General features: G+C 47.2%; 1 protein-coding gene across 2 annotated transcripts in view; it reads right to left on the bottom strand.

The window, feature by feature from the left end:
- Window positions 1–16,918, bottom strand: part of ST6GALNAC1 (ST6 N-acetylgalactosaminide alpha-2,6-sialyltransferase 1) — a 28,232-nt gene extending 11,314 nt beyond the window's left edge. For both annotated transcript variants that reach the window (XM_034790502.1, XM_034790501.1), the window contains exons 1-4: window positions 16,753–16,918; window positions 10,179–10,722; window positions 1,160–1,328; window positions 233–404 (exon numbers count right to left, since the gene is read on the bottom strand). In XM_034790502.1, coding sequence (XP_034646393.1) covers window positions 233–404; window positions 1,160–1,328; window positions 10,179–10,722; window positions 16,753–16,880 — 1,013 coding nt within the window. In that variant the 5' untranslated portion in view covers window positions 16,881–16,918. The remainder of the gene's footprint in view (window positions 1–232; window positions 405–1,159; window positions 1,329–10,178; window positions 10,723–16,752) is intronic.
- Window positions 16,919–20,231: the final 3,313 nt, after the last annotated feature.

Genomic DNA, 20,231 nt, shown 5'->3' with positions numbered 1-20,231 from the left:
CCAGTAGCAATGACTTGGAAATATGGTTAAAACATAAAAAGAACGAGGAGTACTTGTGGCACCTTAGAGACTAACAAATTGATTTGAGTATAAGCTCCTGGTTAAAACATGGCTCTGGAGTTTTTTGTGGGATCATCTCTGTAGAGGGAGTAGAAGGGTGTAGAGGGGAGTGGGGGGATAGAGAAAAGTGCATGATGGAGAAAGGAAAGTAACAGGAAGCTGCGCCTCTTACCGGAACACGTAGTCATGGGAGTCGATCTCCTGGCCCATTCCAGAGTTGTTTAATATCCCCCCATTCCCCACCACAGCACAGCTGATGCAGGTCGGCCTCTGCTTGCTGTTGTTGGCCAGGAGGACCTGCTGGTAGGGGTTGGGTGGCAGCATTGTTATGACCTCCTTCACCACTGAAACACAGACAGGTGGTTTCCATCAAGGAGGATGAGTGAATGGTGCATTTTTGGAGAGCTTTCGGGCTGGGAAGGGAACACCCGGAAAGTGCCATATGTGAACTACCCTGTGGGCCATCTAGTTTGTTACCCCATCTCTGACAGCAGCCACACGGGATGCGTCGGAGGCAATACCTTCACATCTTTGGAATGCAACAATACACCATGGAGGGAAATTCCTTCCTGATCCCAACTGGCAATCAGTTTATGGCCTGGAGCATGAGGGCTGACAGCGCACCTAACTGTTATCCTAACTAGTGTGGCTGCTGCTGCTGCCTTGCCTATTGGTATACTTGCCCATACCTTCTTGGATACTTAATACACTACTTGCTTCAAGAGTCCACCAAATAAAGGAGCCATCAAAAAAACACCGTAGTCTTTGCAATGAAAAGAAACCATGGGCCCGATTCACCACGGCATTACTCTTGTTTGCCTTCAGTGAAACGCCATGACTTCAGTGGGGTTTTATGGGAGTAATGCAGTGGTAAATTAGGGCCCATGCCTCAGGGTCAGCACAAAATTGGGAGCTGATGGAGGGACTGGCCTGCTCTGGGAACTGACAAAGAAGTGGAAGACACCTCCCTGAGGAACCATTGAGGGCGTGTCCCAGCTTGGGAGTTCTGTCCCGGCACTTCGAGTGGGGAGAGGGCACCCTGTGAGCGTCAGGGAGGGAGCAGGCCCAGCCCAGCCCACCATCCCTTTGCTGGACTCACATGAGTAATTCAGCTCCATAAAGCCGAACGGTGGTTTGAAATGCTCCAGGCGTTCCCACTCGCTGTGGTTGAAGTGTCTCCTGTCTATGAAGAGTGTGATGTTGGGCAGCAAAAGGTCCCTCAGCCAGGCAGACTTGGCGGCTTTGGCCCTCACCGCATCAGGGCAGCGCTGGAAGCACAGAAGATAGGGTTGTAAGGAAGCAGACAAGGGTTACGTGATGGCCGCCATCTTAGCTGCTACACCAGGGACTGAGCCAGGGCCTTCACCCTGCAGCAGCTAAGTGCCAAGCCCTCCCAGACGCAGGCTGCGCTAGAATACCCACCCAGGGGCACTTGCTCTTGCCTCAGAAAAATGCCATTATGGTTTTATGATGCAGAGGCTGACCAGGCCTTGCTGAATGCGCTTGCTGCTCCCTGCCCTGAACGAGGCCTCCATGGCCTTATGCTCCTGGACACAGAGCTCATGCCATGCACAGCAGGACATCCCCTTGCACCAGCTCTCAATGTGCATATCTGCCCAGGCCCCAACCACGCCTCCTTTCCTTGGAGCCACACCCCCTTCAGCCTCCGGGTCAGTCACTGTGGTGCTCATCCCCTTACAGCTGCTTCCACTGGGTTACACGCCTCCCTGCTTTCTGCATCTCCTCCCACAGTGCAGGCGGCATGCTGCCAGCTCTGAATTAACCCATTTTAAAAATCAAAGGTAAAAGCATCACTCCTTTCAGTGTGCTTCTACTTGCAATGATCAGGAGTCGACTGTTTGCGTGCAGGAGCAACAGAAACCTGCGCTTGATCAGTTCGATCCTCCACCTGCGGGTACAGGCAGAGAGCAGCTCTGGCCTGGCTGATCTTGAGCACAAGCTAACTATATGGCTGTTTGCGGCACTGTTCTTTCAGAAGCCTGGAACTCGCAGGCCAGCCCTTTTTTATGTAACCCACACACCTCCTGAGTGTGGTGTTCGGTCCCCTTAGTGGCACCGAGACCCCTTAGAGATTAATGAGTCTGGTCTACAGCCTTAGCTAAGGGCCAGGTGGCTTTTAGCTCATGCAGTAGAGGCTCATGCATGTAGTTTCAGCAGTGCCCTGGTTCGATCCTGTTACACTATTATTATTATTATTGATTTGTGTTGCGATAGCACCTGGGAACCCCAGTCTTAGACCAGGACCCTATTGGGCTGGGCCTGGTACAAACCCAGAACTGAAAGACACGTCCTGCCCCAAAGAATTTACAATCCCGCTCTAGCTGTGCTACCAGAAATAGAGGTAACAATAGGACTCACTGCAGCACGAGCTGGCTACGCCCAGCTCAAGTACTCCTTTGCAGGAAGTTAGGGCCCTGAGCTTATCTGGGTTTAAGAGACTGCCTTAGGCCAGCATTGTAGCAAATCTCACAAGCCGCATCAGCCCTTCAGGCTGCACTTTGGGCAGCTCAGCAAAGTGAGCGCTGATTGACAGGAAGAAACTTCCCAAAATCTAGTTACTTCCTGCAGCAAGTTGGTTTTAAGCCCCAAGCTTCTGTCTGCGGCTCCAACTCCCTGAAGCTTTAAGGCCTAGTCAAGGATTATTGCAGTACAAAATGGGTTGATTTCTGAGCTATAGCATTGACTGGAAGATTAACTAAACTCTGCTCAAGGCCGTGCGCTAGTTAAAGGCACCTTAATGACTTGTAGGACAGCTGCACCAGCCCTGCCTGCATTCATACTCATCAGCACTCTTCAGATACACAGGGAAATCATTGGTTTCAGAGTAGCAGCCGTGTTAGTCTGTATCCGCAAAAAGAACAGGAGTACTTGTGGCACCTTAGAGACTAACAAATGTATTTGAGCATAAGCTTTCATGGGCTAAAACCCACTTCATCGGATGCATGCAGTGGAAAATACAGTAGGAAGATTACATATATATATATATATATATATATATATATACACACACACACACACAGAACATGAAACAATGGATGTTACCATACACACTGTAACGAGAGTGATCAGTTAAGGTGAGCTATTACCTTAATAAATGGACACAAATCAGACATCAAGAATTATAACATTCAAAAACCAGTTGGAGAACACTTCAATCTCCCTGGTCACTCGATTACAGACCTAAAAGTCACAATATTACAACAAAAAAAACTTCAAGAACAGACTCCAACGAGAGACTGCTGAATTGGAATTAATTTGCAAACTTGACACCATTAAATTAGGCTTGAATAAAGACTGGGAGTGGATGGATCATTACACGAAGTAAAACTATTTCCCCATGTTTATTTCTCCCCCTCCCCCCTTACAGTTCCTCACACCTTCTTATCAGCTGCTGGAAATGGGCCATTTTGATTACCACTACAAAAAATTTTTATTTTTTTTTCCTCTCCTGCTGATAATAGCTCACCTTAACTGATCACTCTCATTACAGTGTGTATGGTAACACCCATTGTTTCATGTTCTCCGTGTGTATATATGTAAGGGTGCGGTCTCACCCCTGCAGCACCCCCTACTGGTTGCTTGGGGGAATCAGCTCATCCAGCAGCTGGAGTGCCCTCTGCAGGCCAGTGATCTGCCTTGTCCCGACTTCTGGCCCCTGTGTCCCTCCCAGGACCCAGTACCCCTATTACTGGGATGCTGCCCGCTGGCAGTACCCCACAGATCGGGTCTCCCCTCCCTGGGGAACCCCCACCCACTATCCCCACCTTGCCGCAGCACTAGGCCACTGCCAGTCACCAACTAGCCCCCACTCCCTCGGGCAGACTGCAGTATAGGCCACTCATCACTAGCAAGGAGGGTTTAGACCTGCTGCCTTGGACTAGCCCTGGGCTGCTCTCTGCAACCCCCAGTACCTCTTGGCCTAATACTAGGCCACAGCCTGGGGCTTTCCAGGCTGGAGCTCCCCAGCCCTGCTCCACTACAGGTACCCTATGTCTAGCTCTCTGCAGCCAGGCCCTTCTCTCCCTGAGCACAGAGAGAAACTCTGACTTAAGTGCTTGGCTCCCTGCCTTTATAGGGCCTGCCGAGTCTGTTTGGGGCGTGGCCCCAGCTGCAGCCACTTCCCCCAATCAGCTCAGCCTTCACAATGCCTGCTCCCTAGGCTATCTCAGGCCCTTCCAGGCCGGAGCAGGTGTCCACCCTGCTACTATATATATATATATATATATATATATATATATCCTCCTACTGTATTTTCCACTGCATGCATCCGATGAAGTGGGTTTTAGCCCACGAAAGCTTATGCTCAAATACATTTGTTAGTCTCTAAGGTGCCACAAGTACTTCTGTTCTTTTTAGGGAAATCATTGTGACATATTCTTGATTGTGAATGCTGCAGGCGTTATTTGGAAAGCTCACAGATGCTCACAGCCAGTTGCCTTAGAATCCCTGAGACTCCCACCGCTGCCACGCAGTGGTAGGTCAACAAACCACAAAGGGGATGTGTTCAGTCTAATCCATGGGTTGGCTGGAGTTACCCGTTCCCTTCTGTGGCCTGTCCACACAGAATGTGAGTCTGTTACTCAAGCATCACATCATTGGGCGCTGGCCGGATAGTTCTGTGTCTGTGAGATTTTCATCCCTGCTTCTGCACACTGACAGCATCTACTGTCCAAGGCTCCTCAGACAATTTCACTAGCCCTGTGGCCTCACCCCACTGATGTGAGTTATTGTTATTTGTATTAAGCTAGTGTAACCCACACACCTCTTGAGTGTGGGGTTCTGTCCCATCTAGTAGCACCAAGACCACTTAGAGAGAGAGAGAAAATGAATCTGCTCTACAGCCTTAGCTAACAGGCAGTTGGCTTTTAGCTCATGCACTATGTTCCCGAAGTCCTCGGTTCAATCCTGCCTGGCGACGACCAGGGTCAGTTGGCATTACAGTAGTACCTAGAGATCAGTGCTGCTAATACACAGTCAGGCAACCCCTGCCCCCAAAGAGCTTACAATTAACTAGTCAAGATAGCCAAGAGCAGGAGAAAGGAAGAATTATTATCCCCATTTTACAGATGAGAAAGAGAGGTGAAGTGACTTGCCCAAGGTCACACCAAAAGTCTGTGGCAAAGCTAGGTATAGAACCCAGGCTATAGAACCCTACCCCCATTTGACTGCTATAATCACACGAGCCTTCTTCTTCTTGAGCTAGGTGAGTATTAAGCCATGTTACAGGTGGGGGAAACAGAGGCATTGGACCAGTATGGGCTGGACTTTCAGTGGTGCTAAGCACCCACAGCTCCCATTGATTTCAGCTGTACATTCTGAGAAACACCACTGCCTTCCACTGAGATCAGAATCCAGCCTGGTGCATACCAAAGGCAATGGGGACAGCTACGGTGTGTGCCAGCGTAACACCGACAGACCCCGCTCGTCGGTGGCGGGATCGAACCTGGGGCTTCGGGGAGCTTAAAGCACTGGCCTCTACTGCATGAGCTAAAAGCCAACTGGCTCTTAGCAAAGGCTCTAGAGCAGAGTCATTTTATCTCTCTCGCTAAATAGTCTCGGTGCCACTAGAGGGGACACAACACCAACTGCAGAAGGTGCGTGGATTACACCAGGTTCCAGCTACTAGCTGCCTTTGGGCACAGGTGGATTTCCTGAATAGCTTTGAAAGCTGCAAATGAAGATGAATGGTCTGGCAGAGGCCTGGAAGGCATCTACAACTCTCTGAGCCCAGCAGTGGCGAAGCAGGAAGGACGGAGGGCAAAGCCCCACACAACGCTGCTTCGCCAACAGAGGAAACTGCGCTGTGCATGCAAGTGCTGCCAGTCTCCTCTTTTGCAGTTATTGTGTGACACTCGTCTATTACACTAATGGGAACACACCTAATTCTATTTGCCTTTTTTTTTTTAAATGAGTGCAGTGTAGAGAGCAGTGCAGGATGTTCCTGCATGTCTATTGTTATCCATGCAAATACCGTATCAACAGCAAAGCGTTATTTAACTTGGGCGGTTCGGTCTCTAGTGACTCAGGTCATTCCTTCTCTGCCGGCAGCTGCATGACACTGCTCTAGGCTTAGAGCTTGTCACAAGTTCCTAAATTCACACAGGGCCAGCGTGGCACAATAGGTGGGTGGATGATTTCTAGGGGAAAACCCAGTGAAGCAAGATGTGCAGGAGATGGTGAATCAGTAACAAGCGCTGCTTCTCCCCTGAGACTCACTATCAGAACCTCTGCACCCTTAGGGGCTGAATGATGGGTCATATTTTGGGTGAAATCTAAAACATGAGGTCCTGGCATATGTGTTCATTAAATATCCCCTGCCACTTTTTGTAAGACTCTGGGAGCCTCATCCCCCATGTGCTGGCCAAAATCCAACACGAGCAATTAAGTTCTGCCTAGTGAAATTTTGTGTAGTTTTAGCTGAATAAGGTGTCCTTAACTTCCTGTCTTAAACTGACACCCAGTGTCACTTTGTGCTGGTCTGCCAGCCACTGCTCTCCACCCCAGAGATAGCTGCATTGGAGCAGTGGGCAACATGATTTCTATGGGGACAAAGTTAATACATTCATTTGGGGATCCATTTGTGACCCAAAAACCCCTTAATGACAACTGGCAAGGCGGGTTACAGGAATATCGTGATTCTGGGTGTGTACATTCTGGGTCACCAAAGAATGTCATGGGAGTTCTTACTGGTCATTCATAGCATTGTGAAATGTATATACAGATACTATTGGAGTTATGTACATATACTGAAAATATGTTTTAAAGTCTGGATCAAGGCACAGCTGACAAATAGGCTTTTTGTCAGACAAGGGATGTTTACTGACTGGGTGCGCTGTGGAAAAGTAAATTAAGTATTGTCTCATTCACAGTGGGGCTCCTGTCACCTGTTTATGCTGAATGCCGATGAAAGATTGTAAGAATTTCAGAAAGAAACTAACAGGTAGAAAATACAGTGGGAGAAGAGAACCTTATATGGAGATACACTTCAAAGGTTTGCTGGACTATATTTGGGGAACAAAAAAAGACACCCCAGCATCCTGCACCTAGGAAGTAAATGGGCAGTGCATTTACATTCATGAAAATGGGATCACAAGCAGATTTGGTTGGAAACACAGCAGGAGACTTTGGGCGAGATAAGACTTCTTTAGACAGGAGATTAGCCTGTTAAGTTTAGTCTCTATGACTTTATGTGTAACCTTTTGTTTCTCTCACCCTTACTCCTAGGTGCCGACTTTCTTAAACACACCCCTGACTGACAAAAGTTTTACCAACGAAAGTGCAGTGTAGACATGGCTGTGTCGACACTGCCACTTTCAGCGCAAAAAGTTTAGTCATTCGGGGGGGGGGGGTGTTTTTTCACACCCCTGACCAACAATAGGTTTACTGATGAAAAGCGCCGGTGTGGACAGCACTGTGTTGGCGTGAGACACTCTCCCGCTGACAAAGCTACCATCCCTCATTGGGGGTGGCTTTATTTTGTCAGCAGGAGAGCGCTCTCCATCCTGCCGACAAAGAGAGGCTACACTGCATACCTTACAGCAGCACAGCTGTAGCAGCACAGTTGTGTTGCTGTAAGGTGCACAGTGTAGACATAGCATGAGTTAACACTGACATAATAACTGAGGGTACGTCTACATTACCCGCCGGATCGGCGGGTAGTGATCGATCTCCGAACGTGCTCCCCATCGACTCCAGAACTCCACCGCTGCGAGAGGCGGAAGCGGAGTCAACGGGGGAGCGGCGGCCGTCGATCCTGCACCGCGAGGATGCGAAGTAAGTCAATCTAAGGCTACATCTACACTACAGGGGGGAGTCGATTTAAGATACGCAAATTCAGCTACGTGAATAGCGTAGCTGAATTCGACGTATCGCAGCCAACTTACCCTGCTGTGAGGACGGCGGCAAAATCGACCTCCGCGGCTTCCCGTCGACGGCACTTACTCCCACCTCCGCTGGTGGAGTAAGAGCGTTGATTCAGGGATCGATTGTCGCGTCCCAATGGGACGCGATAAATCGATCCCCGAGAGGTCGATTTCTACCCGCCGATTCAGGCGGGTAGTGTAGACCCAGCCTAAGATACGTTGACTTCAGCTATGCTATTCTCATAGCTGAAGTTGTGTATCTTAGATTGATCACACACACACCCCCTCCCGCCCCCAGTGTAGACCAGGCCTTAGCTTCACATTTAGCACCCCTTCAAGATGAATTGGAAGAGTTCTCACATCCTCGGGTGGTGCTGTTTCTTTCTTTGTGACTCAATACACAGACATCTTATTTGTATTGTGATGGCTATCACCACTTCATTGCTAGAAGGGACTGAACTGAAATGGGATCATATAATATAATAGTATCTGGAGTAGTTATGAATCACTGTTGCTCTTTAAACCACAAGGTAAATATGTAAGTGCTAAAACCCAGCCATTCTCTTACCTCTCCTGTTTGGCACGGTCACTGACTTCACTGCAAGAAAAAGTACAGATGGATACAACACATGGTTCTAATAGGGGTGTCCAACTGAACAAAACATAGTTCCAGGTGGCACAAAAACTGAAATTTCTGTTTTCTTTCCAAAACAAAATTCAGCCCAAAATGATTTTTTCCCCCAGTTTTTCATTTAGTTAGGGTTTGGGTTGTTCTTTTTACCTCCTTTCAAAAATTTTAAAACAAAACTCCCTAAATTTCAAAACAAAAACCATTTTGACTTTTTTTTTTAAATTCGTTTCATTATTTATTTAGATGAAACTGGTTGCTGCATTTCACCGGACTTGGGGAATGGTTTCAGTCACCCTGAAATTGCATTTTTGGGGGGAAGGGGGAAATGAACTCAGCTCTACATGACACCCCATCCCACTCTTGTGGTCATTAATATTTCCATTCTTCTCACCACAATCATCAATAATTCCAAGTGTGGATGATAAAAGTTCATCTCCGCCTTCTACAAAGTAATTACGGCCCTGGGGAGGGAGACATCTGATGAGATACCAGAGAGTGACAGTCACGGCTCCTTTAAGTGCTTTCTCTGCCAGGGCACTGAGCTTGGCGAGGATTGGCAGGGGAAAGGTTCTGAATTCAACTCCCTCATGGTTCACCCTGTGAGAGTTCTCTGCATATTTGTTATGAGCTGGCAGGAGCTGCAGAAAACATGAGTGTGACCGGGGAAGGGAGGGGGTGGAGAAGCAGAAATTAAAGGTAAAAAGTCTTTGATGTTGCCAGTCTGGATATGGGAGAAACACCTAGCTGCCTTCACGTTCTGTAGACTCCAGAATAAACCCTGAAAACTTGGCATTTGGGTTTATGTTTCTCATGGGCTTTATTGGTTTGCCTCAGGAAGCCATTTATGGGGCTGAAATGACAAGATCTGATCTTCTCATGATCTTTCCACACACCAAGATCTGAAATGTGGCAAGAAGACCAGGTGAGCTAGTGTTTGAGCCCAATAATTACTTGCTGGGGAAAAAACTATACACAAATACAAATAGGCTCTGAGTCTACCTCATCCCATATTCCTTCTAAAAATGCAAATATTCCCTTTCATTCCCTGCTGGGAGACCTACCCGATGCTCCTTCATGATTTGGACTATGCCCCCAGACACAAAGATGCCACTATTTCAAGCTTATTAATGGGTGGTCAAACAGGGATCCACCAGGCAGTACACTGGGGCAGAGGGATTTATTTCTGGTGGGATAGAAGAGGGAGGGGGGGAAGGATTTTTTTTTTTTTTTTTTTTTTTTTGCAGAAAAATAAGGACTGTCCCTCCTAAATATGTACAATTGGCCTGTGTTAGAGGCTAATCCCAGGGTTGGGCTGGACAAGGTGTATTAAGGTGAACTCTGCTTCCTCTCAGTAGTTATATATTAAACTCTATTGTTTTGAATGAAAGGCCAAATTCTGCCCTGCCTTACAATCCACACATGCCTCCTTCATTTGAGCTCAGGGCATCTCCTGTGCATGCAGCTACCTGTCCATGCCAGAGGCTAATCAAGAAATCCCTGAAAATATGTGACTTGGAAAAACTAATGTGGAGGCTAACAAGGAGGTAGATTTATAGGAGACTGTCCAGCTGTATACATGGCCAGAACACATAGTAATCACTTACTGACTGAGAGGATGAACTGTCCAAGAGATAGCGGTCCTCAAAATCCCACTGAGGCTCGGACTTGAAGTCGGCAATCCTCAGCTTTCTCTTTTCTGTCACTGGAGGAGCCTGAGTCGTGGCATTCTGCATTGTGGGAGCGGCCACATTCCGCACCGGGAGGCTGGGATGAACCTTGCCTTTTGTAGAGGGTCTCAGAGCACTGAGCTTAGTTGACACAGGGGCCTTCTTTGGTTTTGGTTTTGGTTTTGCTTGGTCTTGGTATATGGTCTTTGCATTGGCTTCCTTCCCCTTGGGTGCTGGTAAGGCACTCTTAGCCTGGGTTTGCATCTTGTTGGATGCTATTACATTCTTATCCTCTGCTTGCTCCTTCATGGCCTCTCCTTCATCTGCTGCCATTCTCTTAACCATATCTTGCGCCAGCCTATTGCTGTCTGTGTCCAGTATCACATTTAGCTGGCTCGAGGAATCCCCTTCAACGGGCACAGTGTGGAGCTTGTTCTGTCGGATGACCATTTCTTTGGTATCTTGCAAATAAATGACTGGCCTAAATGTAATCAAAAGAAAGGCAAATACACCACATGTACTTCAGCCGAATGACACCCCCTCCATCCCCTTTACCACATTAACGGCTCTTACCCTCCAAACGTTTTATGACACTACTGAGTACAGCAGTTACCCTCTCTAGGGCTCCACTTTTGTAACCTTCACTGAGTTTCTGCAGGGAATTGTCATTATGCGTTGCTCAAAGGAGACCTGCCTGAACTGGTTTATGATTTAGCCATAAAATGGATATTCAGCACCTTGGACCCATCAGACATGAATCATGTGATTTGCCCCCCTCCACCCATGTAATAAATCAGACGTAATTCAGACTATTATACAGATGGTTTTTGAAATATTAATGACCAGCGGTAGCTGGAAATCAATGTAGGGGCAGGGAGGAACCTATTTGCAGCTAGGCACAATCCATAGCAATCATCCCAGGACAGTGCCGCATCCCACATGAAAGAGACAGGACTATGGTGTAGTAAACAGAGCAGAACCTTTATTCAGGATACTGGACAAACACTCTACCTGTAGCCCCCTTGCTCTCCAGCTTGCATTCTCGCTGAATAATGTTGATGCACTTCACAGTTCCCAGCCAGAATGGGTCTGACACCTGGTCCAGATTTGGCATTCATGGAGTATACTGCGGGCACCGCTGCTTTTCAACAGTTAGAATAACAAGCATGATGTTGGGAAGAGTCATCTGATGTCTAGAAAAACTTCTGTGCAGGCTGCAGGGATACCAGCTACATACCGCTTAACCTAACAAGGTGCAAATGGGGGAAACTAGGGCACAATTCTGAGATGCTGGGTGTTGCCTACTCATACTGAAGTCAATAGAAGGGGATTGTGCTCAACACCTGGCAGGATCAAGCCCCATGTGGGACCCAGAGCCGAAATCAGGGACACCAGGAAGTGATTAGAGCAAGGTAAGGTCGGAATGAGGTAGGATTTGTTCCTGTAGCGGAAATGGCACTTTCTATGCAGTCTGCATTTCCAAAGTATGGAACGTACAGCAGTCCGAGTCAGAGAACACTGACTGCCCTTTCCTTGCAGTGACTAGGGACCTCTACTGAGCTGGTACAGAGCACTGACAAATGCTTGTTTTAAGGAGAATCATCAGTAGAGCCCTGCATGGTTCCAAAATTTATATTCGCATGCGATCCACAAACAAGGTACTTGGAAGTGGATATCCACAGATATGAAGCGGATATCCGCAGATTTGCAGGGCTCTAACGATCAGTCCCAATGTGACCAGGTACATCCCAGCCTTCCAGTGAGCTCAATGGAGCATTCGTGGGCAACAGCAGCACAGCAGAAGGCCAATAAAAGGGGTAAAGACACAGCACCAAATCCTGCCCTTTGGGGATTACATGTGAAAATCCATCGTGCATGTGTACTGTAAATGCTGCGCTAGCCCAGGGCAGGGAATGGCAGCAGCTGGATGGACCTGCCATACAAGGGGCCTAAAACCACCTGCAAGCAATGGGGCAAAGCAGCCTGAAAGTCACAAAGCTTCATCTTTCACATAAATGGGCTTCAAGGCTGCTGGCTCAACAGAATAGTTCTGCCTCTTCCCACAGTTCCAGTTTCACTCCAGGCTGACTGTCACAGCTGGCTCGTGGGCAGCCAGACCTAGTGGTCAGAGCCAGGCTCCACAGTCACGAGACAGGAGTCAACAGTTGGTCAGGTCAGGATACTGAGATATCAGAAGCAGGAGACAAAGTTGAGAGCAGAACCAGGAATCTGTAACCAAAGTCAGGCCGGGTCAGGATACCAGGGGGTCAGAGGCAGGAGGCAAACTGTGATCGGAAGCACAAGTCGGACACCAGGAGTCAAGTCATGTCAGAATGCCACGAAGCCAAGCCAGGGAAGCAGGAGCGAGAGGCACCCATTCCAGAACAGGGTGACTCTCAGCTGCATGGACAACTTCCTGTTTCTGTGCTGGACAAACACTCTACCTGTAGCCCCCTGTGGACCAATCAGGACCTCCAGCATTCTGCCAATCAAGTTCCAGGACTGGAGTCCTCTGTCAGGGTTCAGCTTTTGCCCTAGGTCCTGTTAGCAAGTCCCTGGGTGGCAGGTTGGAACTTACTAGCTCCTAAGAGTCCTGTGGCGCAGAGTTCAAGACCTACAGTTCCTGATGCTGATTAACGAAGGGCATAAAGTCCTACTGACTTAGCAGCATGGAGGCAGTTGAGCTGGTTGATGTAAAGTTAGCAGGCCATGTTTTCAGCTTGTGTGAACTGGCAAAGCGCCACTGACTTCATGGGGGAAGCCCAATGTACCTCGGAGATGAAACGCCTCCTGTAGCTACCCACCGTGCAGAGGAGCTTGCCAGTGCACCCTCCTGTAGGAAGGCAGCCAGAGTGCAGGGTGTGCTCATTTGTCATTTACCAGTACACACTGGAACTGCAGTATGCAATAAAAAAAACCATAGCAGTTAGCTACAGACACCACACATTACAGTACCCTGCAACAGGGCAAATGGCTGGCATCCTGAGAGGAAGGCAAAGATAGACTCTAACAAGGTCACCTTGTCACAACCGGCAGTGGGCAGAGGTGCTGGAACAATTGTATAGTGGGGTGCTGTAAATCCTGTCTGTGATGGAAACCACTTCAAGTTGGGGGTGCTTTTGTGTTTTTGAAGAAAAATGATCAAAATGAAAATTTGTGGGTTTTAAAAAATTCTTAACAATTGTTGTTGTTATTTTTGGAGGGTCACTGTTACAGAAACAACAAGGAGTCTGGTGGCACCTTAAAGACTAACAGATTTATTTGGGCATAAGCTTTCGTGAGTAAAAACCTCACTTCTTCGGACGCATAGAGTGAAAGTTACAGATGCAGGCATTATATACTGACACATGGAGAGCAGGGAGTTACTTCGCAAGTGGAGAACCAGTGTTGACAGGGCCAATTCAATCAGGGTGGATGTAGTCCACTCCCAATAATAGATCAGGAGGTGTCAATTCCAGGAGAGGAAAAGCTGCAAATGCAAATTCAACACCATTAATCTGGGCTTGAATAGGGACTGGGAGTGGCTGGCTCATTACAGAAGCAGCTTTTCCTCTCCTGGAATTGACACCTCCTGATCTATTATTGGGAGTGGACTACATCCACCCTGATTGAATTGGCCCTGTCAACACTGGTTCTCCACTTGCGAAATAACTCCCTGCTAGGGTGACCAGATGTCCCAATTTTATAGGGACAGTCCCGATTTTTGGGTCTTTTTCTTATATAGGCTCCTATTACCCACCACCCCCTGTCCCGATTTTTCACACTTGCTGTCTGGTCACCCTACTCCTTTTTGTAGATACAGACTAACACAGCTACCCCCTGATACTTGTCACTGTTACAGTGTTACTTTCTCACATATTTTTAGTCCCCATCCCCTTTTAAGTGGAAAAAAAAGGGAGGGTCCTCCCCCCCTCACACACGTTCTCTAAAACCCCCTCCTCCCCGGAGATCCTTAAAAACCCTTGAAAAGCCAAAACATTTTTGTTGTTGTTGGACAAATGAAAAGTAAACATGAAAACCAACAAACGAAACAAAAACTACATTCTGTTTTTTGACCATCCCAGATTTTTGCAACATGTTTGCAAAGTGCTTTGCGCTCCTGAAATGGAAGATAAAATGGGGCTAATCCTGCCCCCCACCCCCACCCAACCCTAACCCCAAATGCAGGACTACCAGGCTCAGAAAGCTAAATTACCATGGTAGTGGTCCATGTGGGGTGTCGTGTCATGGAGAGGCTATGCAGGAAGCCTCCACAACATCTGTGCAGGGCCCTGATCCATTGATCTCTGCACTGGTGCAAGACAGGGGATTTGACTACGGACTTGGGATTTGCAAACTATACACTGACACTTGCTTTTAAAAATATATTGGTTTTAAGGAAACATTGTTCCATGCGTCTCTACTGTATAGAGGTAATAACTACCTGGGTCGTATGTCACATACTAGTGCAGAGTGCTTCTGTCTTTTGGCTCGTCAATCCAATGGCTTCATACATGCGTCACTTGACATGTAACAGGCAAAGGGACACATCAGCAAGTCCCCGGGAATTTTAGAGCGGTTACATTTTTTAGAGCTGTTACATTTTGAAATACACTGTATAAAATGCCAACATTTTCAGAAATAGCCTCCAATACAGTGTGAGCGTAATTACATCCGTTTGGAAGTCCCATTGCCTGATTTACAGATACAACCAGGTAATTAGGTCTTTAAATGGATGCAGCTGGAAGTGCCATTATTTCCACCTGCAGTAATGGAGGCTGGGGTGATCCCCAGCCAAAAAAACAGAGCCAAAATGTTTAGGTTTTTCTTGAGAAAATTCACTGTTGTCTGCATGCTTTCGAAAGGACAGACAGGCCTTGTCCCCATAGGAAAGTTCTTTGGTATAAACTAAGGTGTGAACTGAAATCGATATAATTTTACCAGTATAACCCCCATGAGGATACTGTTGTTCCAACATAAACCATCTGTTTGATAGGGGCGTTGGAGAAGGCTGAGGGTTTGCTTCCTATAAGGATGCAGGGGTGGAAAGGAGTTTCAGGTGGTAGCTGTGGGGTTGAGTTCCTGTTGGGATGATTATTTTATTGCTGCTAAGATTTCATTGGGCAGGTGGAGCCCTTGGACAGGTGTCTTTTTATCATCTGAAATCTAAAGAAAAGAAACTAAACCAACCCCCTGCACACACTTTTATTTATATTGCTTATGGGGTTTAAGCTAAACCAGGGGTCGGCAACCTCTGGCACACAGCTCGCCAGGGTAAGCACCCTGGCGGGCCAGGCCAGTTTGTTTACCTGCCACGTCGGCAGGTTCGGCCGATCACGGCTCCCACTAGCCGTGGTTTGCCGTCCCAAGCCAATGGGGGCGGCGGGAAGCCGCGGCCAGCACATACCTCGCCCGCACCGCTTCCCGCAGCCCCCATTGGCCTGGGACGGCGAACCGCGGTCAGTGGGAGCCGTGATCGGCCGAACCTGCCGACGTGGCAGGTAAACAAACTAGCCCGGCCCGCCAGGGTGCTTACCCTGGTGAGCTGCGTGCCAGAGGTTGCCGACCCCTGAGCTAAACCAAAAAAAGCCACACCTACTCTGGAATAAGAGTGTCCACATGGAGGTCAGTTTAAATTCACACCTTAGGTTATACTGAACAAACGTCCTGGCCCCAGTCATTGAACTCAACCCAATACCTCTTCACTTCCTCAGTGAGGACAGATCTTGGTGGGTTAAACTGCATGGAACAGTTCCTTTGGGAAGGATCCCACGACTGTACTGCTGGGTTGCTTTCTATAATGTTATTATCTGCATTATATGAATGCCCTGATTCCGAGTCCGACTTTCCTTTGTTTGTTTGTTTGAGATTACCAGTATAATTTTGGCTCAAACTCCAAATCAACTCAGATTGCCGAGCAAGCGTGATGATTCAGCTGCCCCACACCTGAAGGGGCTCTTTGTATCTCATTCTGCTCAGAGGTAGGTTTCTTTCCCTGGCTCCCTAAAATAATTGAATTTGGAGCGTGGCAGAGTTGGCTTGGATGGTATTTTAGCCCTTGAAATGTAGTCTGAGTGCTTATTTCGGTTAAGGAAATTTGCACTACCTGTATATTGATTTCCCACTTCGCACTAGTGCAAAGTGTTTGCATTAAGGGTTTGCTTTGATGCAAATTTCCCTAAATTAGACAAGCCCTGAATTAGAGGTTTTAGAAAACTTTAAATATATTTTATGCATACATAAGAATTGTATTAATGGAATATCTGCAGTATTGTTTATATAAATAATGTTTTAATTTAATATTTAGTCAAGAGATGTGATGATATACATAATGTACCATCTTTCTTGTACCGATATTACCCAGCTCTTGCTTCTTGCTTTCTAGCGCAAGGTTTTGGGTGTGGGTACACACACACACACACACACACACACACACACATCAGTATATAAAAAGTTTCACACTTAGAGCTAGAGAGATTAGAGAGAGTACACTACATGGATAGTTTGTTTTAGAAGGAGCTGGATCTCTTACCTGAGAAGACATTTTTCTGCAAAGCCGAAGAAGGAACTAAAAGAGACAATGAGGAACAGAAAGACTGTCACAAAAATGGGCCAGAAGATCAACCGGGGCACCTTAGCAAATCTCCGGAGAGATCGCATGGTCTCGCTTTAGCCAGAACTGGAGGTGTTCTCCTTCCCTGCTACAGGTGTATTGCACAATGAACAAGCTGGCCGTGTCACTCCTCAGATATCCCTGGCCAGTAGGTGCACACCCTCTGTCCCAAGACTCAGGGATAGTAATAAATTCTGTATGCTGAGCTTTCTCTGCCAAAACAAAGGTTGGGTGTTGGTTTTTTGTTTTTTTTCTCCATGCCAATATTGCAGCAGCTTTGTGAGGATTCTGTGGGCTTGGCAGGTCCGTGGGCAAACACCTATTGTTTAAACTTGCTTTGCAAATGTTTCTTGATGGTTGATGTAAAATAAATACCCCTCTTGTATCTGTTTCAGGCAAAAACAGGAGCAAATAAAAGCCTGTATGAATGATGAGGTTTATGTTAGCTACACTTACAGACTAGTTTTCAGAACAGCATCTAGGTGTGCGTTCAAGTCAGTTCTAGCGATATCTACATTATTACACTAGTGCTTGGAAGCTCCAACCACGATCAGGCCCCTGTTGTGCCAAGCACTGTATAGACACATAGGGAGAGACCGTCCCTGCCCCCAAAAGCTCAACAGCTAGATACATAGATGCCCAGGCCACCAGTCTGACCTCTTTATAACACAGGCCATACTTTTAAACATGATCCAAGATGACCCATAAGCAAGTCCAAAGTTAAATCCATTATAAAGCATCAGAAATTTGTTTTTTTAAAGTGAATTTAGTACTTGGGTGAAGTGCCACATTAACGGGCCTGGAGCTGGAAATTTTCTCTTCCTTTCGCGAGCAAGCACAATATCAGTAGTGGCAATGCAAGCTTTCCCCAGCCTCTGCTGCCTATTTAAAATTGGTCAGGAAAATCCCCCACCCCACCCCAATTTTTTTTAATTGGAGTTTACCAGTTTGTCGACACTGAACGTTCTACAGAGACGGAGTGCCTTTGATCATGTTCCAGTGGAACCCAGGCAAATTTCAAACCCTGCCTGGTTTCCTGCCAGCTCGTCTGGCTGGCTCCTGGGAGCCTAGCTACCTGACAGCCACGGAGTCAGGAACCCCTGGGCTACCGAGTCTGCAGCTCCTTAGCAGTCCACCAGGTGGACACCAGTGGAGCCAGCATGCCATTCCTTTTTGTGGAACATTTCAAAATGGATGCAGTTTGTTCCAAAACGTACTGAAACTTTGGAAATATCAAAATCCTCCATGCAATGGCATGACCTTTATCTGCCCAGCTCTACTGCCTCCATGCTTCAACTTAGAAAGCTATGAGGCCAGTACATTCTCCATGGCCTGTGATCTCTCTGCTGGGCCTACCAGTCAGACTGCTAATTCATTAGGTCCAGGTGTGGGACTGGTTTTTGAGCCACGGGCTTCTGTCCCGCTAGGTATTGTGTTGAATGTCTCCATTTCATAGAGGCCACCGCCGAACAACAACTTTTGATCACATCTGAGTTAGGCTACAGCTGGATTCGAACCTGGGTGGCCTATGGCAGAAGTGAAAAAGTCTAGACTGTGCTAGCACTCCCATAAATCACCCAGTTGGACATGTTCAAGCCATGAAAGTCCAGGTCCCTGAATGGCCGGATCCAGCCTTGCACATTTTTGTTGTGAAGTGTCAGATTTTGATTGGTCCCCTGTTCAAATGTGCCAAGGAACAATAGACTGAATAGAATTTCTCCCTGTCGGGCCCCAGTGATAGCAACAGTCTAGAGGGTGAGGGGCTGGGGGAAGGGATTTATTCTCCCATTATAACAAAAAATACTTCTTCCTAGCTACGGCCAAAGAGCAAAGTCATGAAACAGGGCCAGCGGGAAGAGGGAGGGTTTGTCTCCTGGTCCTGAAGATACAAGGATGTTTGGATAGGACAACAGTATTCATCCTGTGAAATTCGAAATGGGAGGAATACCTGAGACAGATACAATGGGCCCCATTTCAAAGGTAAAATTATCTGCTCTTTGGAATGAAGAGCCACACAGAGAATTATTATCTCTGGCAGGGGTAATTTAGCAGCTTGGAAAGGGAGAGTAGTGAACTACTCCTCCCGAGGTAGGGAAATCACTCCAAGGCTGTTTACAGTTTCACACTGGCATTTTAACAAGAGGCCCTCCCCGGTGCAACCCTGCAATTAATCTAGGTTTCATGACTATACTGCCGAACACGTGGCATGCCTAGCATATCTTACAAACTTTAGGAGGACAACGCTGCACCACGAGGCATCTCCAACACTTTTCTAAGACACTAAAGTGACAAAAGCCCTGTGTAATTATTGGGCTTTTTTGTGTGCCCAGATCAGGTAATTGCCCATGCAAACACTCATTTGTGCATGCAGCCACCTAATTTTCATATGCAAGCAAGATGTTTTGCTATTGTAAACAAGCATTACCAGAGTTTGCGAATTTCACTTGGCTTGCACAGTCCTTTCAACGTCTTGTCCAGAGAATCTTGTGTATTTGCACTGGTGTTAATGACCCTATCAGCTGCAAGGAAATAGAAAATCAGGTCCATTGTGTGACAGACCTTTCTAATGATATCTCACAAGACCGATCTTGCATAAAATACATCTTAGCTATAATCATGTTATAACAATATTTCCATGAAGAACATGGGGCGTAGCGTCACACATTGTTCCTTTCAAACTCATGCACAAGTCAACCTAGTCGCAGCTCTCCATTTACACAGCATTAACTCTTTGCCTATAAAAACTGCTCAAAATGGTATTGATCCAAAAGACTGTTACCCATCCTTCAGCTCCACTGACTCCACTGTGAGTTCCATGTGCGTAGAACCTCTAGAAAACTAGAATAGGCATGAAAGCTTGTTGTGTTATCATAATACTCCTAACCCTGTAAAGGTCTAACACAAAGATCCTTGGAATAGCACTGACAAGCAGACCTTTATTCCACTGATTCCCTGCCATGCAGTGCACAGCATTTAACATTCCCACCTCCCAGCCTCCACCATGGGGAGGAGAATCGACCCCAAAGAACATTTGTGACGGGTTGGATCACAGAACCCCCCTTGGGAGCTGTCACCTGATATGCCAAGACTACCTTTACCCCTGCTTTCCCTGCCAGCTCAGGACTCCAGCACCGTGTCTTGCTGAGCCAGACACTCCCGTCTGCTCCAACAAAGACCCAGGGTCTGAATTACTTGCCCCAAAGCTGCAGATTTACCTGAAAGCAGCTCACAGAAGTGTGCTTGTCTTTAACACTCAGATGCCCAACTCCCAATGGGGTCTAAACACAAATAAATCCGTTTTACCCTGCATAAAGCTTATACAGGGCAAACTCATAAATGGTTCGCCCTCTATAACACTGATAGAGAGATATGCATAGCTGTTTGCTCCCCCAGGTATT

The sequence above is a fragment of the Trachemys scripta genome, chromosome 14 (assembly GCF_013100865.1).
Source record: "Trachemys scripta elegans isolate TJP31775 chromosome 14, CAS_Tse_1.0, whole genome shotgun sequence".
Lineage (NCBI taxonomy): Eukaryota > Metazoa > Chordata > Testudines > Emydidae > Trachemys > Trachemys scripta.
The sequence above is the reverse complement of the archived record's forward strand: the minus strand, read 5'-3'. Positions and strand labels throughout refer to the sequence as shown.